Genomic DNA, 27,988 nt, shown 5'->3' with positions numbered 1-27,988 from the left:
GTTATATCTGCATGCTCACTTAAATAGGTTATCAATCACCGAATAGGGCCGCCTACTGGACTCCAAATCCCCAAATCAGCTCAATATATTACAAATTATGCTTAATATTTTCCCACAATAGCATACATCAATTCATTGAATGGGACCATATGGATAGGTTTTATGGAAAAGCTGGGAGCTTTACCGATGTAACAGACAAAAGTACAAATGCAGTGTGAATATGTCTCTATTTTGCCTTTAACAGTCTATTTATGGCAAGCTTTACTTCTTTATTGCGAAGTGTATAAATGAGAGGGTTTAACATGGGCGTCACAGTTGTGTACAGCACCGAACAGATTTGCTCAAATAAATTAGAGTATTTTGTGGTTGGGGCCAAAAGCACAGACGAGGCTGTGGTATAGTAGAGGAGGAGGACGGTAACATGAGAAGAACACGTGGAGAAGATCTTTCTTCTTCCTTCTTTTGATTTAATATTCATAATAATGGAAATGATTTTTGTGTACGAGACAACACTGAACAAAAATGGACACATAACAAGGACTAAAATTTCAAAATACACCAGGTTGAAGAACTTCTCTAAGCCGCCACATGAGATCTTAAACAGAGCCTTAAAGTCACAGAATAGATGGTGGATCTTGTTGGCACTGCAGAAAGTTATCTTCAAGGCTTGCGTTGTAATTAAGACTGAATTCAGACAGGCTGAAGACCAAATGGCGACAACGAACCCCAAACACATTCTCCTACTCAAAACCTGATGATAATGTAAAGGTCTACAGATCGCAACATACCGGTCATACGCCATTACAAATAATAGAGTATCTTCTGTGGTGCCAAACAAGACGTAAAAATAAAACTGGGTAAAACATTGTGTAAATGATACAGTTTTAATACCAGTGAAAAGCATGTAGAGAACTTTAGGAATGATGACACTCGGGAAACAAACATCAATAAGGGACAGATTACTGAGAAACAGATACATGGGGGAGTGAAGCCGGTGATCAGTGTATATCACTGCAATGATAATTATATTCATTAATATTCCCATCAAGTATACAGTTAACAATGTGAAGAAAATGTATGGCGTGTCCATCGGTTTGGAAAAAAAGGGAATCATTTGGAAATATTCAGTGGTCTGGTTTTCCATGATGTTTTCAGCCTTCATTCAAGACACAAAAAATCTAATAAAAAAAATTATAATTATGTTAATCTCTATAACTTAGACTCATATTTTCACCATCCACATCCATTCCAACCAAAGTTTTCACCCCTGCCCCAAACTCACATCCCCTCTGCCCCAAGCTCACATCCCCTCTGCCTCAAACTCACATGCCCTCTGCCCCAAACTCACATTCCCTCTGCCCCAAACTCACATCCCCTCTGCCCCAAGCTCACATCCCTTCTGCCTCAAACTCACATGCCCTCTTCCCCAAACTCACATTCCCTCTGCCCAAAACTCACATCCCCTCTGCCCCAAGCTCACATCCCTTCTGCCCCAAACTCACATGCCCTCTGCCCCAAACTCACATTCCCTCTGCCCAAAACTCACATCCCCTCTGCCCCAAGCTCACATCCCTTCTGCCTCAAACTCACATGCCCTCTTCCCCAAACTCACATCCTCTCTGCCCCAAGATCACATCCCCTCTGCCCCAAGCTCACATCTCCTCTGCCCCAAGCTCACATCCCCTCTGCCACAAGCTCACATCCTCTATGCCTCAAACTCACATCCCTTCTGCCCCAAACTTCCATCCCCTCTGCCCCAAACTCACATCCCCTCTGCCCCAAACTCACATCCCCTCCGCCCTAAACTCACATTCCCTCCGCCCCAAATTCATACTGATGCCACCCCAGGTTTACATACCAGCCACCCAAGGCTGACATCCTAACCTAATATCCACACCGCCCTCTACCCAACGCTCCCACCCCCTCTTCTCCAAGCTCAGATCCACATTGCCTCAGGCTCACATCTTCACTGCCCCAAGTTCACATCCCCTCTGTCCCAGAAAGACATCCCTGCCACACCAAGCTCACATCTCTTCCACTATAAGCTCACATCCCCTCCACCCCAAGCTCACATCCCCAGCACTTCAGGCTCACATCCACTCCTCCCCAAGCTCACATCTACACTGCTTCAGGCTCACATCCCCGCTGTCCCAAGCTCACATTCCTTCCACCCCAGAATCACATCACCACAACCCCAAACTCATATCCCCACCTCCCCCGACTCACGTCTCCACTGCCATACAATTAATTCCCCCCTTCACTGTCTCACATCTTCACCTCCCAGGTTTACATTTAAATTTTTACAATTAACCAGCATCCATCACTGTAAAGACAAAGAGAATTTAAGCAGCAAACACAAAATAACTATTTTTTCTTGGTGAAAACCATTTTTTTAATAAACATTATAAAAAGGTTGCTACATCTTTATCAAGTGTACATAGCAAAGATGGTCCCGAGAACATAGGTTTTGCCAGCCATGGCAAAATATACTTGGACCAATGCCAATCTACCACGTGATTTGTCAATAACCCAAGTTTAAGGGTGTGTGCACACGTTGCGGATTCTGCGGCAGATCCGCAGTGGATTTGGCCCTGCGTATCTGCAGCAGATTCTGTTGCATTGTACAGTACTGTTAAAGTCTATGAAAACTGATAAACACTGTGCAAATGCTGCAGATTTTTCCGCATGGATTTTCTGCGGATTTAAATCGGCAGCATGTCAATTCTTTCTGTGGATCCGCAGCGTTTTGATACCTGCTACATTATAGGAATCCGCAGGTGTCAAAACGCAGGGGAAACCCACAAAAAATCTGCACTAAATCCACAGGTAAAACGTGGGTCATTTTACCTGCGGATTTACCTGTGGATTTAGCCAAATCCACGCCGAAAAATCCGCAGGGTAATCCGCACCGTGTGCACATACCCTAATCCAAACTTTCCACTCCTGGCTCCAAGCCTCTGAATGCACCAAATACTGATCTGAAGTGTGTAGGTGGGTCGCCCCTCACACCCAGGGCAGTGGGATACTCGGTACCGGGCCAGTGTCTGGGGGAATGTGTGTCACAGCAGCGGTGACCCGGTCCGTGGCCATGGGTGCCCAATATCAATGGCGGTGATGTTAATTGTGTAATAGTTTATTTGGATAGTTTGTGACGCCACCCGTGGTGTTTGGCAAGTGAGATGTTGAGCCAACGCTGCGTGCAGATACACTGTGACTGATGGTGTGGTGCAGCAAAGATGGTGTAGCTCCCCACAGGTGGAGCTGTAGTCCCAGGGCAGTGTAGGTGCAATGGACGAGGAGAGGCACAGAATGGTACAGATGTTGTTACCCAGATGTAGCAGTGCTGGAATAACTGGAGGACACCAGAGTATGCGGTTCCAAAGCTTTACTCACTGTTTGCAGTTCACACAACTGCCTGCCTCTGCACTGTGTTCTTCAGGCCAGGGCCCCAGCCAACCTCCAGGCAGGATAGGATTCTCCCCTCCACACTCCGCCAATATGTACCTTACTGAACGACTCCTCCAATGCACCTTTAGGTGCGAAGTACTCCAGTACTTAGTTACCCTGGAATGCCTCTCTCTAGGTGTTCCTAGTCTCTGCTTGTATGACAGACAGCTGTAGCCTGCTTCGGGGACTCCTGTCTGTGTCCCGGCTCACTATCCAGTTGCTGTTGTGTCCCAAGTCTATGAGGGGAGTAAGGCGTTAGTGGCTCACTACTCCTCCGGTGTCTGCTGCTGGACATAATAATCCAATCAACCTCGGGGACCGGGCCCCGGCCTATGCGCTCTGGACTGGAAGGGTTTTCTCTCTTTCTCAACCTGCTTCCCACCGTCCTTCTATTCTCCTTCGTTCCGATCTGTTCTATCTCTCTTATGGAATCTGTAGTCTCCAGTCTACGTCTCCTTCCTTCTGTTCCTTTCCCATGCCAGCTGGCTCAGGTCACTGAGGCAGCTGCAGCACTCCTTCCTCCATCCCTCTTCCAGGGATCCTCACTCCTGTCTGAGTGACTTCCTACTCCACTGATCTTTTGTCAGACTGACTTGAAATCCTACACCTTCCCTCTCTTTTATAGCTAACTCCACCCGCCTCCCCAGCACCTCCAGTGTTACGAAGCCAGGGACCACAAAAGGCATCCTATGACCTTTCCAGCATAAAGCATGGATGGGTCTCTGCTGAACTATCCTGTGTGTGGGGTGCAGGTGTTGGAATGCGAAAGGGAGTTCCCAGCCTACCTGGATGGTGGGGTGTCACACCTTAGGAGAAGGTGCAGTACCTCTGTGGCGACTGAAGCCTCAGGGGTGCCACATAGGTCCTGCAGGTCCTTAGGCCGAGAGGGCGAGTGCTCACATTGCGGATTCTGCTGTGGATTTTTCTGTGCGCATTTGGCTAAATCTGCAGGTCAAATGACCTGCATTTTACCTGTGGATTTAGTCAGATTAGCCTGCGGTTTTCCCATGCATTTTGACACCTGGTGATGGAGCAAGTGTCAAACCGCAGCGGATTCCGCACAAAGAATTGACATGCTGCGGATTTAAAACCGCACCTAATCCGCGCGGAAAAATCCACAGCATGTGCACTGCGGTTTTCAATTTCCATAGACTATAAAGGTACTGTACAACACAGCAGAAACTGCTGCTAATCCGCAGGGCCAAATCCGCTGCGGATCCGCAGCAGAATCCACAACGTGTGCACATAGCCTGACACTCAGAGGCTCTGATTCATGAAGACTGGTGTTCTGCATTAGTGCACTGAAGATGCGCCACATTCATTGGTGGGCATGCATGGCCTCAATGTAGTTGGCGCATCTTTCAGGTTTTGTGCACCACTGCAAGAAATGCACTCCAGAAGGGGACTGAACACATTTCTGCTGTAATTTATGCTACTTTTGTAATTCTGTCCCTATTGCCCCTACCCTCTGCCGGATGCGTTGGGTTGCAATGTCAGCCAGCTGTCTGCTGAAGACTCATGCGCCTGAAATTACGGTGCTCCGATGAAAATCAGCCTTTGGCTGGCGTCCATTGGAGGACATGATTTTTTTCTATATAATGAAATGCAATATTGCTTTATATAGTGCAACTGATTAGATAATTGTTAGTTCAAAAACCCTCAAGGGATTAAAAAAAGTGAAAAGATAAGTTTTTTAAAATATTAAAATGTATATAAAAATCCCCTACTTTCTTCTATCAAAAATAAAGAAATAACAAAAAAAAGAATATACATATTTGGTATCTTTACGGCGGTAAAAATTTGCTCTATCAACATATAAAATATAAATAATCTGAATGGCAATAGAGTATTGAGAAAAAAAAAATAAAACTCCAGAAATGAGATTTTTCAGTCGCGCAACATCTAAAAAAAAATGCAACAAGTGATGAAACGTCATATATATGCCCAAATTATGCCAATATAGACATTAGACTGCCCCGCAGAAAACAAGCTCTCACATAGATCCATCGAATGAAAAATTAAAGCGATGCGAATCTCAAAACATGGTGACACAAGCCAATTTTTTATTTTTTTTTAAATGAATTTCTAAATTCTTTTTTCCACTTAAATAATAAAAAAATACTATACAACTTTGATATATTTGTAATCATACTAACCCGGAGACTAATATTGCTATATCACTATTACTCCACAATGAACTTCTTAAAAACAGAACAAAAAAAAAGAAACAATTGCGGAATTGCATTTTTTTTTAGTAATTTTACCAGTGTTGGAATTTTTTTTTCCTGTCCTGCAAAAAAAAACAAAAAAACAAATTCTTATAATGCTATAATGCCATGTGGATGGAAAAATAACCAAAAATATAGCTCTTAAAAGAGGGAAGGAAATAACGAAATTGCGGAAATGGAAACTGGCGCTGTCGGGAAGGGGTTCATTTTCTTGTTAGACTTTATTCCGGGGGCTATCTGAATGTAAAGACGTTAGTATTATGTTATTCCAGCAGACAGGTGGCACGTCATGGGCTCTTATGAATGGAAATTAGAAATGGAAATTATATTCTCTCTAACAGTGAAATGCAGCTCAAATTTCATATATTTGGTGTTGGCGTACACGTGTGAGTATATATATATAAAACTATACACATATATATGAGGATAAATGCATGGGTGCAAGTCTGCAGGAACTGGCGTGATAATCTACTTAAAAATAGGTAAAAAAAGGGCAGCTCTACAAACTCGAAGAAAAAAGTGCAAGTCCAAGTGCTGGTCTGAAACCTTGATGCTGTTGGGCGTTCGTACTCACCAGGTGCAAATGCTTCTCTCCCTTCCTGGCCTCACCTGCACACAAAGCTCCTCTCCTCCCTGATAATCTGTTGGTGGTCCCCGGCCCCTCACTAACTCCTGAGCAGTTGACTGACTCCCTATTGTGGAAGAACCTGTCAGTGCCGGTCTGTTTCTTGCCAGGCAGCAAAACAGCAGTGACCAGATGTTCTCCAGGCTGCCTTCGGGACGCCCTCACATCCACTCTTCCTTTGGAGACAGCTGGGCTTCGCTGTGCCCGGTCACACCCTCCCACCTGGCACTAATCTGCCCTGTGACTCCGTTGACTGCCTGCACAATAGGATTAGTAGGATTTATACTGTGTGTATCTCTGTGACTGCCTCAGGCTAAATACCAATGTGACGTAGGGAAAGATGACTGCATCCCTCCTGGGTCTTCGACGTAAAGTTTTACTAGTTGTGATAACTGTTACTTGGCTCTGACACATAACCCCAGCACAGTGCCGGCTCTGTGACACATCAACAGCACCCGATATACTCCATTAAGTTAAAATGGGAGTCATTGGGTTCCATCCTGGTGTGTGTGTGGTCAGGCTCTGTTCATGAAAGTAGAAAAAAAGGGGAACCACATTGGAGCGTCGGATCCATCTCACCACAATCAAGATGGTCCCAAGAGTCTCCATCTTGGTGTTTGTTAGGTTGACTGGAAAAATGGTACTACAGGCGGCACTGTTCTTCCCCTCCAAAAGGACAGAATGTGTGATGGAGGCTGCGATGTACAGCTGCTTCTCACAAAATTAGAATATCATCAGAAAATTTATTTCAGTTCTTCAATACAAAAAGTGCCTCTCCTGTATTCTATAGAGACATTACACACAGAGTGATCTATGTCACGGGTTTATTTCTGGTAATGTTGATGATTATGGCTTATAAGTTATAGCCAATAAATTAACTTTTTGATGATTTTCTAATTTTGTGAGAAGCACCTGTAACAGTTTAGGGGGAGTCTCTAATTGTTTTTGGCTATGTCGGTACTGTGTAATGCAGACTTGCCAAAGGTCTTATTGACACCATTCAATATAAGGTCGCACTCATGACAGTGCGGTGGGAAGTACACGTGAGGAAGGCCTCCTACTTTATCACTTATTTCTTCTTACTGGATTGTTCCTAAGGTGCATATGGTAGGAGTAGAGTGGCCCTGTCCAAATGTCAAACAATGCTATAGGTCGAAAATCACAAATGAAGGATCCGTATGGCAGTCATGTCCTATCGGCAGGACCTGTAAAACCGCTGCCATGCCTCTTCTTTTGGTCTCTGATATTTCAATGTTCAGAAGCATTCACTCATCCAGATTACACCACACCAGATCTGATGCTTGGCATTGTGCTTGGTGATGTACAGCAAAAATGCAGCTGCTCAGCAATGAAGCTCCTGGTGGGGGCGCAGTGTTTGTGCTGATGTTAATACCAGAGGTGGTCTGGATTATGGGGTCAGCATGGCATTGGTGACTTTCTGACCTCTGCTCCTCAGCACTTGAACCCCCGCTCTGTATTGTTACGGGGTCTCCACTTTGTGACTGAGTTGCTGAGGTTCCTTCCACTTCTTAGTAATATCACTCACAGGTGATGGAAGAAGATTTAGGAGGGAGAAATGTCATGAACAGACTTGTTACTCTGGTGGCTCCTACTACTGGACCATGCTGGTATCAATGAGATTTGTCACACGTGGCAGATGGCATGGCAGGGGGCTGGATGTTATACACCGGAGGGCAGGGGCCAAATGTACATCAGAGGAGCAAAGGGCCATATGTTATACCCTGGGGATGAGAAACCTTAAGTTATACATAATAAAAAAGTGATGTTTTTGAAGCTCAGCATTAGTTGACCTTAAGTTATACACTGGGGGGCCAAATGTTATATGACAGGAGTCAAGGGGATGGAAGTTATCCACATGGGGGCGAGAAGCCGCATATTATTGACTGGAGGTGGGGAGCCGGATGTTATACCCCAGGCACTGAGGGGACAGATGTTTTACATTGGGGGCTGGATGTTATACACCGGGGTCAATGGGGCTGAATTTTATACACCAGTAGGCAAAGAGCTGGAAGTTTTACATCGGGGGCGAGGGGCTGGATGTTATACACCAGTGGGGCTACGGGACTGAAAGAGGAAACCTTTTTCAATTATTAAGCCATGAGGCCCAATGCTTTTCTAGTGTATGTACAATACTTAATTTCCAGTGAACGGTTGGTGGCATGCATTATAAGCGGTCACCTAATAATGACTATGTACTGCTTCATTAAAAGAGATTATTTTCAAGATGGGGCTATTCACACAAAGCTAGAAGCAGCATCTAAACCACGCAGGCAGCCTCTCGGGCCGCTGTACTTTATGTCCTTGCTGGACAATTTGGCTCATGTGAATTAGATTCCAAAATTCTACAGAAACCGGAGTCAGAAGCTGCATCACATGATCCTTTTTAGAGCTACTGACTGGCTGAGAGGAGTCATGTGATACCCCATGTGACATTACAGACTCTTGAAGTGATTTTCTTTTTGCCCCCTTGTTTGCCATTTGGGGAGTTGTTTAGAGGGTATAACTGTGCACGCTATTATAACTGGACTAGCTTATCACATGCTTGTTATAATGATTCAGCTTTATAGACTGCTCCTCCGCAATAAATAACCTTTCAGAGATCACAGTCACATGACAGAAATAACTAGTGAAAAACTCCCGGTTGCTACAGAGCAGAGTTAGGACTTTGCAGTGCAGATCTGAGTATTGGAGCTGTGTAATCGTGTGCTGCTCTATAGGGTGTGGGATAAAGATAATGAAGAGCAATAATAAGGTAGAAGGATAACCCCTTTAAGTTCCTACCGACCACTGGGCCTTATCACTGGCCTTGCTGGCCATAGCAACCAGCGATCAGCTTGCACATCATCAACTTCTCTCACAAAATGAAAGCTGCACTGTGATTGGTTGCCATATACAACAAGGACAATTTTCCTAAGACTTCACTGCAGAGGATGGAGGTTAGAGGCTGCAAGACCTCAAGTAGGAGAGATTGGGTTAGTGAAAATGGTGCAAATTACAAGTTTCTGCATGCGGCACAAATAATTTGGCTCAATTCTCTAGTCATGTTTTGAGGCAGGACCTGACTGGCCATCTGGCAGTTCTGGCATTTGCCAGATGGGCCGCTCCCGTGGCCCAAACTTCTCCCCTCATCTGAGCAGCAGAAGCAGTGGTGAGACATCTCGGGTTCCTTCAGTGTGACAGGAGCCAGCTGTCAGGAGGAAAAGGCTGTCTGAACGAACAATGTAGCTGTCCTCTTTGTTTAAATAGCCCGAGAGTGAGTGATGAAGTTCAAACAGCGATTAAAACAATCTACAGAAGGTTCTGTCCCTGCAGCTCCATCAGTCTCCTATTTCCAATTTTCATGACTGGAGCGGCAAAGAAGTGAGGGCTACAGCATTTATTGTTTCACAAACGCAAAGCAGTGTTCAGAGAAGTGCACACGGTTGTTTGCAATATTCTTCTCTCTATATGCAGTACTCTCCGCTGCTGTATAATTATATTAATTTTAACCTTTGTTGCAGTATAATAGACCTCTGATACAACTTCCACTACAGCCAATCCACCAAATAGAGACCCAACTTTGAGTATCCACATTTCGAAAAATTGTTTGTAACATCAGTAGCAGGAGCAACAGCAGCCATAGAAGACACCACATAGGTGGCACAGACTGCAGAAATGCGAGAAAACTACACCATCACCTAGTATGATCAGTCTGAAACTGGGACAAGAGTCATTGGAGATACATGACTTGTTCATTTTGATGAAAGTTAGGTGGTCCACACTTTCAGGGGACAGTCGGATGCCCTTATCTGTCAGGATACCACCAGAAGTGCTGAAGAGACATTCTGAGAGAACCCTGGCTGCCGGGCATGAATAAACCTCCAAAGGGTGACAGGCGAGCTAAGGTCACACTTCCACTTTTGAAGACCAAAATGTAAAAGAGTCCAAACCCCTCTAATGTCATTGATATTGATCTCTAGATACTCCTGCACCATCAAGCCCCTTTACATTTAGCGATGCACCAGCGATCCCGACAACGATACGACCCGGTCAGGATCGCTGGTGCATCGCTAAATGGTCTCTAGTGAGCTGTCACATAGGCAGATCTCACAGCGATGTAGCGACGCAGCAGCGGTCATTACTTACCTTTCAGACGTGGCGATCCTGACGTCCTCCCGCCCGCGTCTACGCGTCGCTCGTCGGCGCCAGCAGGAAGCCCAGCAGGAAGCGCCCGACGAGAAATGGAACTGGACGATCTCGCGTGATTAGCGACAGACAGCGGGGGAGCCGGTCGGAGGTAAGTATCACACATAGTGATATCGCTAGTGATATCGCTGCTGCGTCACAAAATCGGTAACGCTTTAGCGATATCGCTAGCAATATCGCTATGTGTAAAGGCCCCTATCATCTAGTGTTTCGATACTCCAGTTTGCAGGCGTCCTTCTCAAGGGGTGGAATCATCTGGATAAATTTACTCTTGTACCATGGATCTAACAGAGTGGCAACCCAGTGGTAAGCACTATTTCTAATCTAGAATATGAGCGTCATGTTGAAGGTAGTGCAGCAAGAAAGTTCTCATGTGTCAGGGACTTCCATGAGATCCAAGTCCATGGAGTGTTGGTGGTGAGATAACACTCAAGGTTGCTTCCTCTGTGCCCTCCAGACAACCACGGACACCAGAGAGGTGATCATTATTCTTTTCATCCCCTGACTGTTGTGCGTCCATCACCTCATCCTCCTCTATTTTTACCTCAGCTCCTACACCTTCACTAACAGTTTGTTTGGAACTATGAACCCCCATCGATCACTGTAAGCCACCCTCCCATAGCACCAACCTGTGCCATGAGTTTGGCAATTTGAGATATTGTTATCCCTTTCACATACTCCTCAGCTTCTACCTCTTCCTCTGGGACCACAAGTTCATCATGCAGACTATTCAAAGTTTGCTCCAGCAAGTAGATGACTGGAATAGTGATGCTGATGATTGGATCATCAGTGATAACCATCTTAGTAGCCATTTCAAAACTGTACAAAAGGCTGCAAAGGTCCTTCATCTGTGCCTACTCCGCAAGCGTGATTTGCACCATGTCCATTCTGCATTGGCCCAGGCTATGCAAGAGGAAATACTGCACCAAAGCTCATCACTGGTGCCACAGTCTCTGCAACATGTGCAGAGTGGAATTACACGTGTTTGAAACATTGCAGATCAAATGGTTAACTGGTAGGCCGAAAGACCTCTATAGCAATGCAAATCAATGAATTCCACCATGTTGGAACATTGCAAGTCAATTTGTTAATGGGTAGGCCAAAAGACCTGTGTAGTGATGCAAATCGGTGACCTGTGGGGAGCGATCGGTGGAAGTGAGCACACACAGCAACTGTGCTTCCTGCAGCAGCTCATCAAGGCCGGGATAGTAGTGGAGAAATTGCTGTACCACCAGGTTGAGGATGTAAGCCATGCAAGGCACATGTGCGAGGTTGCCCCGGTGTAGGCCCACCATCAAGTTTGCACTGTTATCACACATGGCCTTCCCTCGCTCCAGTTTCAGTGAATACGGCCATTGTTCTAACTTGGCCTGAATAACTGTCCACAATTCTTGAGATGTGTGACTGTGATCTCTAAGGCATAATAATTTGAACACTGCCTGATTGTGATGAGCCATGGCTGCGCAGTACAGAGGTGGTGGGGGATTCTATGGAATGCACTTCCTAGGTCAATACGATTAGTCCCCAATCCCCACAATTTTAAGCGTGCCCTGAAATCTCATTTATTCAGACTGGCCTACCGCCTCAACACATTAACCTAATCTATCCCTATGTGGTAAAGCCAAAAGTTTTCACCATAACCAGGTTCCCCGCATCATGTTCCCACATGCTTTATGCATCCAGTAGCCCTCTGCATCTGTACTGTTACACACTTAACATTATGGCTGGTCCATACAATCAGGGCAACTGTTACCACCCACCTTTCGTGTCTCCCTTTTTTTTCCTCATAGATTGTAAGCTTGCGAGCAGGGCCCTCATTCCTCTTGGTATCTGTTATGATCTATGTGATTATTGTTATGCTGTAATGTCTATTGTCTGTACAAGTCCCCTCTGAAATGTAAAGTGCTGCGGAATATGTCGGCGCTATAGAAATAAAATGTATTATTATTATTATTATCTACACTGTTGGAACACGTGTCTAATTAAGGGAGAGGTTGAGGGCACAGGTGGAGGCCTTAGAGGAAGTGGAGGATTCAGATGCAGGGGAGGAACTTTTAGATAAGGAGGTTTTTCCCTCAAGTCTTGGATATTCCAAGACTTGTGGAGCAGCCCTTTGACCACCTGCCCCACAGTCACCAAAGTCACCCAGTGTCCATTCAGTGAGATGTAATGCCCCTAACCTTGTTTGCTCATCCAGGTGTCAGTGGTGAAATGCACCCTGGCAGACATAGATTTTTTTTAGGGAATGGCGACTTGACAACTGGTACTGGGGGACTGCAATGGCCATTAACTTTCTGAAACTGTCTGTGTCCACCAGGTGGAATGGCTGCAATTCCGTGGCCAACAAACTGTAGATGGTGAAGTTCAAGCTTGTAGTTTTGGCATGTGCAGAAGGAAATATTCTTTTATGTGACCACAACTGCGGGACTGAGGGCTGGCTGCTGTGTAGAGAGAGGTTGGAGTATGGAGAACAGGACAAACTGCTGGACTGTGAGTGAGGTGCCAGCAGAGTTCTTATTAAGGATTGAGAAAGATGTGTTGTGCTGGGTGACACAAAAACAGCAGTCATATCCACTTCCATAACAGCTGATGGGCTCTCACTCATCCCGACTGTAAGGGTAAACAAGTGGGATTTCTGTGGCCAGAGACCTATGTGAGAAGACTTGGCACCGTGACTGATGAAGTAGCATATTTGGTTAATAGGATGACTGGTGGTTGGCAAGGTCTGCTAGTTGACATTTTAGCACAGTGAGATTCCTAGACTAAGGCATGTTGATCGCGCATGTGCCGGTTCATGCATGTAGTTGTCAAATTATTGCAATTTTTTCCTCTACTGTGGTATTTGCAAATTTGGCAGATAGCGTGAGTCGGGTCATCCTTTGCAGTCTCAAAAAATGCCCAGGCTAGGCAACTTTGCCACCTCTGCAAACTTAACACTCACGACTGGTGCTGGCCACAGTCAGGGCTGAGGATGCAGTGCTTGTCATGGTTGCATCATGTTGTGTCTGTGTGGCAAACCGCAACCTAACCTCCTTGTCTTCCTCCTAGTCAGCTGCACACCTCTGGGTTCACACCAAGTGGAATCTACAACCTCATCATCATCTCTGTTCCCACACTCCTCACCCTGAGAGTCACTCTCCTCCCCTTCCTGCCCTGACACCACAGTACAGTCCACGTTTGCCTCAGGTATCTGAGTCTCATCAGGATCACCTCCAACCCCGGTGGTTAATGTCTTGGGACAAGGGTATTGATTCTGCTCTGACCCTACTTAGTCCAGCCCTGGATCCAACATGAAAAATAAATTTTGGGCATTTGTGAAGATGCTTTCCGCCTCTGGATTCTGTCATTCTTCAGAGCAGACCTCTTATGCCCATGGAATAGAATGTGTGAACAGCTCTGCAGAATTACCCATGTGTGATTCACCACAGTCAGTTGGGTGCTTGGAAATTTGTGACGCAGGGGAAGCAAGGGTAATTGCAGTGACACCTCTGACTACTGTACTGTGCATGATTTTAAGGTGGAGGAAGAGGAGGAGAGGACACTTGATGCAGGGCTTTACATCCTGGAGCACATGCTCTTTTTGTCCCTCATCTACAAGGCATACCGCTGTGTGGCTACCAAAGAAAAGGAGTGGAGTAGCCTATCCACTAACAGATGTTGTCAGTGGTCTTTGGATAGGATGAAACGATGTTTGCTCAGTTGAGCTTTCATTAACATTGACACCTAACCCACATACACATAGAACACCAAGCCTATCCCCTCTTCTACAATGAGCTGTATTTTTCCCACTCATATTCTATGTAGCCTTCCCCACTTGTAACCTGCTGTTTCACAACCTTAGGTCCACATCTGTTAGTCACCTGTCACTAAATGAACAATTTTCTTAGACAGTGTGCCTGAACAACTCTGTTATACCTAACGATTTTTAAGTGGAAATCTGTCCTTCTGATTTGTCACTGAAACACTGTATTTTCACAAATGATCTGGATTAGCCAATTGGGCCTCCTTGCTGCACCACAATAATAGGCCTAACATGTCACAGGTTTACCGCAACAGAGAGGAGCCAGAAGACCGCAGCGTCTGATTTCTCCCATTCCTGTACCGGTTAGGTGCAGTTCACCTTCATATTAAATGCTGGAATACCTGAAGAACGGCTTTCCTCATCAATTACGTCTGTGTGACAAGGGGTTATTGATAATTTGAGGAAGATAGGATCCAAATATAAGAGTGTGGATGATCAGAGACGTTTGGTGGGTCTGGACCTGTGTGTTGGTGACTTGGTATGGTTGTACTCAAAGAACATTAAGTTGAAGATTCCCTCTTGGAAACTGGCTTCCAGATTTATCGGTCCTTATAAGATTGTGGCCGTCGTCAATACTGTAGCATTCCGCCTTGCTTTGCCGCCTACCTTTAGGATCAATAATGTGCTTCACTGATGTCTACTAAAAAGATACATTGCGTCATCTGTACCATCATTGCTACCACCATCTTCTGTCATTGTAGATGGAAATTTAGAGTTTCAGATAGCAAATATCATTGCTTCTTGATTAGTTCGTTGGTCGCTTCAGTATTTGCTACGCTGAAATGGATACAGTCCTGAAAAGAGAATGTGGGTACCAGCCTCTAATATCCATGTGGCCAGACTGATACAGCAATTTTACGTGGCACACCCTGATAAACCCGGATCTGAGGATCCAGAGGTCCCTCGTAGAAGGGGATGTACTGTCATGGGTTTACTGGGACAGAGAGGAGCCAGAAGACCACAATGTCTGATTTCTCCTACTCTTGCTCTGGTTAGGAGCACTTCACCTTAAATGGTGTAAATTTCTATTGGCAGTGCAGGAGTTAGTCTGTTCAATTGAAAGCTCCTGGAAAGTTTAGGCTCTCATCCGAGCACTGATAGACACTCTGATCTTCTATATGTATAAGCTGGATGGAATTTTTTATTGGTAGTTATAGAGTAGGTGGTAGGTGGAGTTATCTGTGACCGTTGCTCGGTTTTGAGTGCGATAATTCCCCTTCTTTTCCTACTTATGTTTAACCCTATCCTCTATTCCCCCAGTGCATCCCTTTTACCTTTTATTTGTGTGTGTATATTTTTTTGGTTTGTTATTTTTTGTTACCCCTGTTCATATTACCTTGTTAGTCTAGTTGGTGTATGGTACACTACTAGCCCCCTCTTCCCTGGTTGGTAGAAGGGTACAGACTCAGGGTGGATCCAGGAGCTAAGGCAAGGTATGTGGCCCTGACAGCTTCATCATCAGAAGTATTCAGGGGAACAGGGTGAGATAGGGCGCACCTAGCATTAGGGACAGGGAAGGAGCCCCTGGTCCTGGGTCCCTTGACAGCTGAGTCATCACATAACAATTTTAGTAATAGCATGCAGTGATTGACAGAATTTTGTCAACTTTGAGTAAACATTCTCATGAAAGCGAGCACAAATCCGAATATCCCACATTTGTGCCAAATTTGAGTTTGGCAGATGTTTTCCAAATAAGTTCATTCCTCTCTTCTCTCAGCCCCACTTTCTAAAAATCCTTTTTGGCATCTACTGCCCATAAGGGCAAGAGGATTTATGGACCGTATTGGTTGTATTGTGCTCAAACACCCGACTGAATTGTCCTTGCACGTGCAGCAATAATAAAACTGGCTTGTTCACTTCAGCAATTGGTTGTGCAATAAATATTTTATGCCCATATTTTGGTGTCTAAGTTGAGCAGGGATATTGACATGTAAATGTCACCCCCCAAGCACATAAGGCTACGGATAAAAATGCAAACCAAGACTTGGGTGTATTATACAAATATCCAAAATCTGTGTATATACATTTAGTTGTCAAAGTTGATTGAAGTGAAAAAACTTTTCAGAAGTTTTAAACAACTAAAGTGATTACGCTGCTTTCACTCCTCAGTAAGACCAATTCTATCATTCAAAGGGGAAATCCCAGTCCATGATGTGATCAGATACCATAATATGCGTTTCCAAATGAGGGCACTAGACAAACCCATTACTACTCTATGACTTAGGAAGAAATATGAAATGATCTGGAAACCGTCATCTAAGTGTGTATCACGAAAGTTCACTAAAATACCAGTGGTCTCTGGAAAATATTACATAAAATGTCAAGTGTTTTTCAAATTGTAACATATTCAGGAATCAAATGACTTTCTAGGCACATTTTTATGTTCTTTTATATTTTTAATTAAGACTTAAAAATATTTATAGTAGGGACTTGAAAACAGAAGTCTTCATGTGCGTCATTGGGACTTTTTTTCAGAAATGTTTCACCACAATTCCTTCTATAAAGGAATAAAAAATATTTCAAAGTCAACTGTACGGAGTAATATTATGTAATGGTCAAAACTAGAGTTGAGCGAAACAGGTCGATCAGATTCATAAGTTGCCGACTTTCGCCAAAGTTGGGTTTCGTTTTGTGAAACCCGACCATAGCGTGAAATCGACCCGAGCGCCAAAGTCGGTTTTCCCAGAATGCTTGCAGGCACCTTTTCTCAGCCAGTGAACAAGGATGTACACTGTGGGCAATGAGATGACATGGGCAGCGTCCACCACTATCTTAGAGAAGGGCATTGCAGTGATTGGCTTGCTTTGTGGCGTGTCATAGTGTCTATAAAAGCCCTGACCTCTGACCGCCATTTTACTTCTGCCGATCTTAACAGTAGGGAGAGGTTGCTGTTTATCAGTAGGGAGAGAGTTAGGGCTGTAAAGATATAAGAAGAAGTTCTTATGTGCTTGTGCTGATAGCGATTGTTCTATACAGTTAATGTGCAGTGACAAGGGAGGATTTTCTTGTGTCCAGCAGCGCTGGTTATTAGGCTGCCTGCTAGCTGTATTGCTGTGTGCATACTGCTGTGCAGACTGCTTTTTAAACAGCACTAATACTTGTATTCTTCTTTCCTGCACAGTTACCGAGCATTCATTTTTTTCCCACGCCGTATAGAGCTGTGCGATCCTTACACACTACCGTGTACCGGTTGGTATCACGGACAAATACATGCTGACTATCTGTGTGTGACTCCTGAAATATATACAGAGATTGAAATTTTCCCCAATACTATATACACCTGGTATCTTCTGATACAGTACCCTTTTACTGCTTTTTATATTCTGATCTAATCCATACTGAGCCTGAGAGCATCTGTGTGTGACTCCTGAAATATATATACGGAGATTGAAATTTTCCCCAATGCTATATATACCTGGTATCTTCTGATACAGTACCCTTTTACTGCTTGTTATATTCTGGTCTAATCCATACTGAGCCTGAGAGCGTCTGTGTGTGACTCCTGAAATATATATGGAGATTGAAATTTTCCCCTTCACCGTAGACAACTGTACACTTCTGATACAGTACCATATATCTGCTGGTATTTTGGTTACATTTTCCCAAACATGAGGAAGTATGGTGGAAGAGGCCGCGGACATGGGCGGGGGGGCCAGCTGGTACTGATGGTGGTGGTGGTGGTCCATCTGCTGGTAGTGCCAAAAGCACAATAGCACCTAAGGCAGGAGGTGTTGAGCCTGCATCATTGTCTGGCTCCAGAAGGCCTGGAAGGCTCCCTTTTCTGGGATGAGGTAAACCGCTTTTAAAGCCAGAGCATCAGGAACAGGTTTTGGCTTACATTGCCTAAACAGCCTCCAGCTCTATCGCTTCCTCTTCTGAAGTTTCAAAAACTGCAAGCACAGAGTTGTAAGTGCAGGCTCCTGGTCAGGGACACCTTTCCTTGTGTCCTTCACCCCCACCAAAAGTGAAGGATGCGGCAGGCCACATACCATGCCTGGGTTATAAAGTCAAAACCTGAATTCCCCAGTTCAAGATGAATCTGACATGGAGTGCACTGATGCACAGCCACTGCTATATGATTCTGCTGGTACATTCACCCAGAGCACTACATTGCCCTTGCAGTCAACTGAGCCAGAATCTGACCCTGATGAAACTCAGGTGCTCCTTCCCGCATACTATACCACCTTACACGGTGACACAGAGGAAGGTGCAGATGAAATTGAAGAGGAGGTGATGGATGACCCAGTTGTTGACCCAGATTGGCATCCATTGGGGGAAGAGGGTGCCGCTGGCAATAGCTCAGAAGAGGTGGAGGATCCGCAGCAGGCATCGACATCGCAGCTGCGGTTATCTGCCAGGCCCGTAGCAGTCCAAAAACGTGTTAAAAAAACAAAAAGAGTTGCAGGACAGCATAGCCAGACGGTCAAGTTAGCACAGCGTGCAAGCCCTGAAAATTTATCCCATATTAGGAAGAGTGCAGTGTGGCACTTTTTTGACCAAAATCCTATTGATGAGGCAAAGGTTATCTGTAAGAAGAGCGCAAGGACCTTTAGCTGAGGGAAAAATCTCCAAAATTTGAATACCAGTTGCATGCTTAGATATTTAAACACCATGCAGTTGCAAGCATGGACGCACTACAAAACCTCACGTAGCACATGTGCACCTGCTCTGACTGAAGGTAGCCAGCAACGCTACATTGCTTCCCCCACTGTAAGCCCACCGGTTAGCACACCACCAGCAAGAAATGTTGCGGTGTCGTTGCAAGGCCAAAGCTTCAGGGAATCACAATGTTTTTTGCAAAGAAAGACTGAATCTAGGCCATCAGCACCACCACCACCATCACCAACCCCCTCTCAGTCTGCCATGTCCACCGCTAGTTCCCCTATATGCAGCTTTCAAGTCCAGCTCACCCTAGCAGACACTCTGAGTAGGACAAGAAAGTACTCATCCTCTCATCCACATACACTGGCTTTGAATGCCTACATTGCCAAACTGATCTCATTAGAGATGATGCCCTTCCGTTTGGTTGAAAGCGCAGGATTCCGAGAGCCCGAGAGCTCATGGCCTATGCTGTCCCATGCTATGACCTACTCAGTTGGCACTTCTTTTCTAGAAAAGCCATCCCTGCCCTCCACCTGCATGTGAAAGACCACATTGTCCAGGCACTCAAACACTAAGTGAGTGGAAAGGTGCACCTCTTATCAGATTCATGGTCCAGTAGGCATGGCCAGGGCCGTTACGTGTCCATCACTGTGCACTGGGTTAATGTGGTGGATAAAGGCTCCACAGGGGACAGCAGCGGTGGGACAGTGCTGCCTAGCTCATAATATAGGAAACAGTTGGCTGTAGGCATTCAACCCTCCTCCTCCTCCAGAAGTGAAAGCTCGTCGACAGAGCGCAGTGGCACGAGCACTCGATCTGCAGCTGCCAGTATTGCACACGAGGTGTCCCACTATTGAACAACTAGTGGTAAGCGTCAGCAGGCTGTTTTAAAGATGATATCTTTGGGCGACAACAGACACACCGCGGAAGTACTGGCCAACTACTTGCAGCGAGAAACTGAGTCATGACTGTGCAGTCTACATCTTGAGGCAGGCAAGGTAGTTAGTGATAGCGATAATTTTGTGGCGTCCATCGCCCTGGCAAAACTCAGACACATACCTTGCCTGGCTCACACCTTGAATCTGGTGGAGCAGTGCTTCATAAATAATTATCCGGAGTTAACAGCCCTGCTCCATAAGGTGCAAAGACTGTGCTCGCACATCCGTTGCTCGCCCGTAGACTCAAGTCGTGTGCAGAGGCTGCAGCGATCGCTCCACCTCCCCAAGCACCGTCTAATCATAGACGTTGCAACAAGGTGGCACTCCACCATGTACATGGTTGAGAGGCTGTGCAAACAGAGGCAGGCTGTAATGCATTTGTGGGAGGATACACAGGCAGGCAGTTTGAGGGCAGACATCGAGTTTTCAGGTGTGCAGTGGTCAAAGCTGAAAGACCTCTGTAAAGTCCTTTAGTGTTTTGAGGAATGCACACGGCTGGTAAGCGCAAACGATGCCATCATAAGCATGAGCATCCCATTTATGCGTCTGCTCATGCAAGCTTTGACGCACATTAAGAATCAGGTGTCTGCAGCGGAAGAGGAGGAGGGAAGCTTTGATGACAGTCAGCCATTGTCTGCTCAGGGAACTGTCCTGGATGAGGTGGAGGAAGAAGAGGAAGAGGAGGAGGATGAGAGGGATGATTATTTTGGGGAGGAGGATGCATCTGAGGGGGAAAGAGAAAATGTTGGCTTGCCTATGTCAGGTACAGAGTTTGTGCGTGACTGGAGGGATTTAGATTTGGCAGAAAGTGCTCCTCCACCCACCACTGTCAGTGCATCATTGACACCTGGAACATTGGCCCACATGTGTGATTATGTCTTGTGGATCCTAAAAATAGAACCCCGCATTGCCCAAATTATGAAGGATGACAACTACTGGTTGGCCACCATCCTCGATACACGATATAAAGTCAAATTACAGAACATCATGCCACAGGAGAACCTAGAGCTAATACTGGCGAACAAACCAGCAACTCTGGTAAACCATTTGTCAGAGGCATTCCCAGCACACAGCTGCGGTGCAGGTTCTACTACGAGCTGTACTGGGCAACATGGAAGAAGTGTTTGTGTTACACACAGCCGAAGTGACGTTGGAGACAGGGGATTCATGACCATGTTGTGGACTGATTTCTCGAGGACCGCTCACACGACTGTTAATACTGAATCGATTGCAACAGACAGGAGACAGCAGTTGTCAACTATGGTTCAAAATTACCTCTCCTCCCCTATCGATGTTCTCCCTCACAGTTCATTCCCCTTTGACTACTGGGCCTGTAAACTAGACACCTGGCCTGAATTGGCACAATATGCCTTACAGGAGCTCGCTTGCCCTGCTGATAGTGTGCTATCAGAAAGAGTATTCAGTGCTGCTGGATCAATCCTGACAGAAAGAGGAACCCGGCTGTCGAACCAAAATGTTGGTGATCTCACCTTCATTAAAATGAACTATGCCTGGGTTTCAAAGGATTTTGTACCACCTTCCCCTGATGACACACAGGTTGTCAGCAAAATGACTCACTTTGTCCTCCTCTTCCTCCAACTTCTCCAATTCCTCCATTTGCAGCTGCTGAATGTCCAGCCTACACCTCAACATTTGCTAGTTTTTCCACCTCCCTAACTGGGCTGTACCCCCCACGGCTGGCGTCAGCACCTAGCGCACCCGGGCAAGTGCCGGGGCCCTGAGCAGGTGAGGGGGCCCACTCACCATCCAAGACACCGTCGTACTATGAGGGGTCCTGTGCCAATGACGGCGCCCACAGGTTGCCCCCCCGCTTGCTCAGGGCCCCAGCACTTACAATACTTACATCTCCCTGCTCCACCACTGTGACGTCTTCCGCGTTTCCTGACAGTGACATTTAGGTCAGAGAGCACGATGACATCACGTCTGTGCACCCTCTGCCTGAACAGTCACAGTGCAGAGAGCAGGAAGATGGCAACACTGAGGAGTCCAGAGTAGAGCAGTGCCCAGCGAGAAGAGGTATTTCATTATTTTTTATGTTTGGAGCAATATATGGGGAGCATTATACACTGGAGAATAATATATGGGGCCCATCATACACTGGAGCATCATCCATGGAGCCCATCATATGTGCAGAATTATTGGGCAAGTTGTATTTGAGAGGATTCTTTTTATTATTGAACAACAACTATGTTCTCAATCAACCCAAAAGACTCATAAATTTCAAAGCTTAATATTTTTGGAAGTTGGAGTGGGTTTTTTTAGATTTGGCTATCTTAGGAGGATATCTGTTTGTGCATGTCATTATTACTGTGCAGAATTATTAGGCAACTTAATAAAACCCAAATATATACCCATCTTACTTGTTTATTTTCACCAGGTAAACCAATATAACAACACAAAAATTTAGAAATAAACATTTCTGACATTCAAAAGCAACCAAAAAAATAAAAGTGACCAATATAGCCACCTTTTTTTACGATGACACTCAAAAGCCTTCCATCCATAGATTCTGTCAGTTGCTTGATCTGTTTACGATCAACATTGCGTGCAGCATCCACCACAGCCTCCAAGACACTCTTCCGAGTGGTGTACTGTTTTCCCTCCCTGTTGATCTCACATTTTATGAGGGACCACAGGTTCTCTAGGGGGTTCAGATCAGGTGAACAAGGGGGCCATGTCATTATTTTTTCTTCTTTAGACCTTTACTGGGCAGCCACGCTGTGGGGTATTTGGTTGCATGTGATGGAGCATTGTTCTGCATGAAAATCATGTTTTTCTTGAACGATACTAACTTCTTCCTGTACACTGGTTGAAGAAGGTGTCTTCCAGAAACTGGCAGTAGATCTGGAAGTTGAGTTTCACTCCATCCTCAACATGAAAAGGTCCCACAAGTTCATCTTTGATACCAGCCCATACCAGTACCCCACCTCCGCCTTGCTGGCATCTGAGTTGGAGCTCTCTGGCTTTACTGATCCAGCCTCGGGCCCATCCATCTGGCCCATCAAGAGTCACTCTCATTTCATCAGTCCATGAAACCTTAGACAAATCAGTCTTTACATATTTCTTGGCCTAGTATTGACATTTTATCTTATGTTTCTTGTTCAAAGGTGGTCGTTTTACAGCCTTCCTTACCTTGGCCATGTCCCTGAGTATGGCACACCTTGTGCTTTTTGATACTCCAGTAACGTTGCAGCTCTGAAATATGGCAAAACTTGTGGCAAATGGCATCTTGGCAGCTTCACGCTTGATTTTCCTCAATTCATGGGCAGTTATTTTGTGTATTTTTAATCAACACGATTCTTGCGACCCTGTTGGCTATTTGCCATAAAACGCTTGATTGTTCAGTGATCATGCTTCAAAAGTTTGGCAATTTCAAGACTATTGCATCCCTCTGCAAGACATCTCACAAATTTTTGACTTTTAAGAGTCTGTCAAATCTCTCTTCTGACCCATTTAGCCAAAGGAAAGGAAGTTGCCTAATAATTAAGCACACCTTATATAGGGTGTTGATGTCATTAGATGACACCCCTCATTACAGAGATGCAAATCACCTGATTTACATAATTGGCAGTTGGCTTTCAAGCCTTTACAGCTTGGAGTAGGACAACATGTATAAAAAGGATGATGTGATCAAAATACTCATTTGCCTAATAATTCTACACACAGTGTATATGGGACCCATCATATACTGGAGCATCATATGGGGTTCATTATTTATGGGGCATCACATGTGGCTCATTATATATGGAGCATTACATATGGGGACCAGTATATTTCGAGCATTATATGGGGCTCATCATACACTGGAGCATTATAAATGGGGCCCATTATACACTGAAGCATCATATGGGGCCCATTATATATGGAGCATTATATAGGCCCATCATACACTGGAGCATCATCCATGGGGACCATCATACACTAGAGCATTATAAATGTGGCCCATCATACACTGGAGCATCTTATACGGGGCCCATTATACACTGGAACGTCATATGGGGCCCATTATATATGGAGCATTATATAGGCCCATCATATACTGGAGCATCATCCATGGGGACCATCATATACTGTAGCATTATGTGAAACTCATCATATACTGTATTATATGGGACAAATAATTTATGGCGCAATATATGGGGCTCATTATTCTGTATGGCGCACTATGTTGTGGCCATAATACTGTATGGAGGAATATGCTGTCTGGTTTTTGAGCTATTGTAGAATTTAAAATAGATATCACTCATGTAATGTAAGAAGTGAAGTATTTGTCATTGTACTATACCTATATTTCTCTGCCGTATCGGAGCATCCTGAATTGCGGTATGTGTTAAAGGGGCCCACTGAGACTCTTTGGCCCGGAGCCCATGAAAACCTGGAGCCAGCCCTGCCCCCCCCACAACTGTAGTCAAATAACCCCCAGTTTTCAATGCCTAACTATTATTATAAAGTAAATTAAGGTTGACAATCTTAATAAGAATTGATGTCGTTGGTATTGAAATGGGCACTGTAGGTGTGTTTCCTGTCCTCCACTCCCTGCCGACTTTTCTTTCCCATTGACTTGCATTGGGTTTAGTGTTTCAGTCGGACCTTCGACTTTTCCCTATAGTCGGCCGATTTCGTTCCACTCGACTTTTGTGAAAGTCGGGTTTCATGAAACCCGACTCGACCCTAAAAAAGACAAAGTCGCTCATCTCTAGTCAAAATACTTCATCTCGGATCTTTTTTTTTTGTTGCCAATTTTTTAATATTTTGTGTTTGTGTTTCAATTCCTGCTCAGTTACCAGTTCTCACAAATGTTGGTGACTAACAATTCTCTTAAAACAACACGTTCCCCTCATTAACCCCAGCAATGCCGATTGTACATTTGAATTCTGTAGACTGTATATGATCGGATTTATTATGGGGATTATACTTATATATATTATACTAAAGACAGAATCCAGAACATCAGAGTAAGGTGGAATCAGATATCCTAGAATAATTGCCCCATAGTAAAGAGAGACTATGGTGATGTGAGACGAGCAGGTGGAGAAGGATTTTTTTCTGGCTTCTTTTGAGGTCATCTTGAAGATGACAAAGAAAATGTTAACATAAGAAATAAGAGTGCACATAAAGGGTGTAGATACAAAGATCAAAATTTCAATACCGGTTACTACAAAAAACATCAGTGTGCCCGTACAGGTGGTCTTTGTTAGCGATTTAAAATCACAGAAGAACTGGTGGATGACGTTGGAGTGACAGGAGGACATGTTCATAGCTGAGATTACAAATATTAAAGAGTTTAAGACAGCAGCTGCCCAAATCCCAATAATTATCAGGAGGCAATTTCTCCAACTTAAGATCTGATGATAATGTAACGGGAGGCAGATGGCGACATATCGGTCATAAGCCATAATGAAGAGGAGGATATCCTCAGCTGTCGCCACAGCTAATAAAAAGTACAACTGAGCGTAACATTGTGAGAAGGAAACAATGTGATTCCCGGATAATAACATGTGCAGTAATTTAGGAGCCGTGACCGATGTATAAAATATGTCTACAATGGACAAATTACAGATAAAGAGATACATTGGTTTATGTAACTGAACTTCCATATATATGACTGTGATAATGGAGGAATTGATGAGAACTCCGACCAAATATATCAACAAGAAGAAAGTACAAATTAATGGTTTATTCCTTGTTTCTCCAGAAAATGGCAAAATGTGAAAATATCTAACAGAAGTCTCATTCATCATTAGTATTTTTTAATTTTTGTAGAAAAATACAAAAAGACCCATCTTTACCTTGCTGACTAATATTCTAAGAGCCCCCACTCCACATTTGTTACAGTGGCGCACGCTGTGTGATAGATTTTACATCTTGATAGGCGTTAGATCCCTTTTCTTCTTTTACGTCTACACTTCATTGACTTTTATTATTATTTATTATTTATTATTTTGCACCTAAAAACTGATTCACACCAATAAAAAAGCATCTTATAGTATCGCCCCAACTATCCAGCCTTATAATGGGCCAAGAAAATGTCAACAAGGCAATTTTTCAGGAGCTAAAAATTAGCAAGCTGTGCTTCAGATATTTAGGGCAAGAAATGCTAAAAGACAATATTAACCAAATTCAATATTGATTTCTACATGTAATATATAAAATATTCAAAAATGAAAGAAAAAACAGTCATGTGGTCATCTCTAGTGATCCAATGGTTACTCCTTGTGAACCAGTCATCTCGGTGCAGTCCTGCAAATTATTTTCTTGGTAAGCTGATTAATCAGAACAAATGCACTTTGGTTGAATAACCTTTGCAGGAAAGCAAAAATGTAATTCCTGTGTTGGGGATATAATTTGCATTATGCACACTTTAAAAATTACACATTCATATACTGTACGTAGTACAAACATGCACACAAGCATATATAAGATATACATACACACATGGCATATGTATAAACAAAATTACTCGTTAAGATGTTCAACCTTTTTTTTACCCATTTATTACCCAATCCTCATTTAGCATGTCTAGTTGTAGCAGGACACCTGGCTCACCAGGTGGTCTAGCCTCACCTGCACCACAGTGAAAACTCGCAACCCCTCCAAGCTTAGCTAGTATCCAGGCTTATGACAGCTTGGGCTCCACAGGGGGGTCATCTTGTGTACTGGTTCATCCAGTCCAACAGGATTTCATAAAGAGTTTTAAGGAGAATATAGAATTACTGTACATCTTAGCTGTACACCAGTTCCTTTTTATAAGATCCCAGGAATGGGCTGAACGTTATCCAGGGTCTCCTTCCATTCTAGCACCCCAGGGTGGGGACATATGCAGATCAGCTAGTAGAAGCCAGGTAGTAAAGCCATGTTTGGCCTCCAAGCATAACGATGGCCAGACCAGATGTGATGGCGCTAGAACCACCACCCTATGACCTTCAGTTGGGAAGTTATAATCTTTCATACATTTTGAGAGTTTTAGCTACAAATACCCAGGGGAGGGGTGTAAGGACCATCCTGGGGGTGGAAAAGGGTGTGACCAACCAAGGGGTTGAAGGCTTGTGTAAGGCTATATGCTCGCTCTCTCTCATTGTCATGCTTGTTCTTCACTTCTAAAGGAGGGGTCACATCGTGTAATGTGTTGTAAGGAACTATAACCTCATGATCCCCTGCTCGCATGGGTGAACATCAAACTGGTAAATGACATGTTTCATCTGCTTATACCGTTTGACAACCTCCTGTATTCTTATCTGATCATTGTATATGTATAATCTATGTGTGTATAGTGTTTAGTCTAGTTTGCCCTTAAGATTAAATATATTTATATATATATATTAATTTAACCTTGGGCTACTATTTTATCTCAATCCACGAATTCACACGTCTGTTTCTCGGTTTAACTGTTTATGCTACAGGTGCTAGTCTAAGTTAAAGGACCAGGCTTATATCTAACAAGGAATTTCTGGCAGTCCATACAGGCTGATAAGGCTGTGTTTCTCTTGTGCTAGTGAAGTGGGCCTCTCAGAATGTCAGGGTTGAGAGTGAGCGTTGTGCGACATCAGCAGCTGCGTGGGCCACATTCTCTCACTCCCTGTGCCTTCCTGGGCTCATATGGACAGAGGGGTGCCTCTGTAAAACTGTGCCAAGCTGATCTTACATGTCCTGAAGGGGTGAAGGACATCACATTAGTGCAAGTGAGGAGACCATACCGCGTGATCCCACTGTTGTAATAGTGATGTCAGAAGAGGTGGTGAATTTGCTGCAAAAACTGCCACAAGTCTTTTAGGGTCTCCACCAACTTTGCACATCTAAAGGCTGAAATTTTTGCCCATTCTTCTTTGCATACTTGATTTAGGTCAGTGAGATTGGATGGAAGGTCTGTGATTGGCAATATTTGAGTCTTGCCACAGATTCTCAATGGGATTTAGGTCTGGACTTTGGGTCATTCACACTCATTAATATGCTTTGATCTGAGCAGTTCCATTGTAGCTCTGGCAGAATGTTTAGGGTTGTTGTACAGTGAGACGAACCTACTCCAGGCATTTAGGTCCATAAGTTCTTCTTTGGTCTCATCTGACCAGAGCATCAGCCAGTATGTGGAAGAAGATGTGTTTTGGAAAGCTAACACAGCACA

At 44.4% G+C, this 27,988-nt stretch overlaps 2 protein-coding genes across 2 annotated transcripts; both read right to left on the bottom strand.

Moving 5' to 3' along the window:
* Positions 1–226: 226 nt before the first annotated feature.
* LOC141069282 (olfactory receptor 9G19-like) lies at positions 227–1,144 on the bottom strand. The gene has a single exon (XM_073558736.1). The coding sequence runs from the start codon at positions 1,142–1,144 to the stop codon at positions 227–229; it is 918 nt and encodes a 305-aa protein (XP_073414837.1).
* Positions 1,145–24,659: 23,515 nt separating this feature from the next.
* LOC141069281 (olfactory receptor 1f45-like) lies at positions 24,660–25,607 on the bottom strand. The gene has a single exon (XM_073558735.1). The coding sequence runs from the start codon at positions 25,605–25,607 to the stop codon at positions 24,660–24,662; it is 948 nt and encodes a 315-aa protein (XP_073414836.1).
* Between the last annotated feature and the right edge of the window lie 2,381 nt (positions 25,608–27,988).

This window comes from Dendrobates tinctorius, unplaced genomic scaffold, assembly GCF_039654945.1.
Source record: "Dendrobates tinctorius isolate UK_male_01 unplaced genomic scaffold, ASM3965494v1 ptg000257l, whole genome shotgun sequence".
Lineage (NCBI taxonomy): Eukaryota > Metazoa > Chordata > Amphibia > Anura > Dendrobatidae > Dendrobates > Dendrobates tinctorius.
Note: the sequence above shows the minus strand (reverse complement) of the source record. Positions and strands in the feature narration are given on the sequence as shown.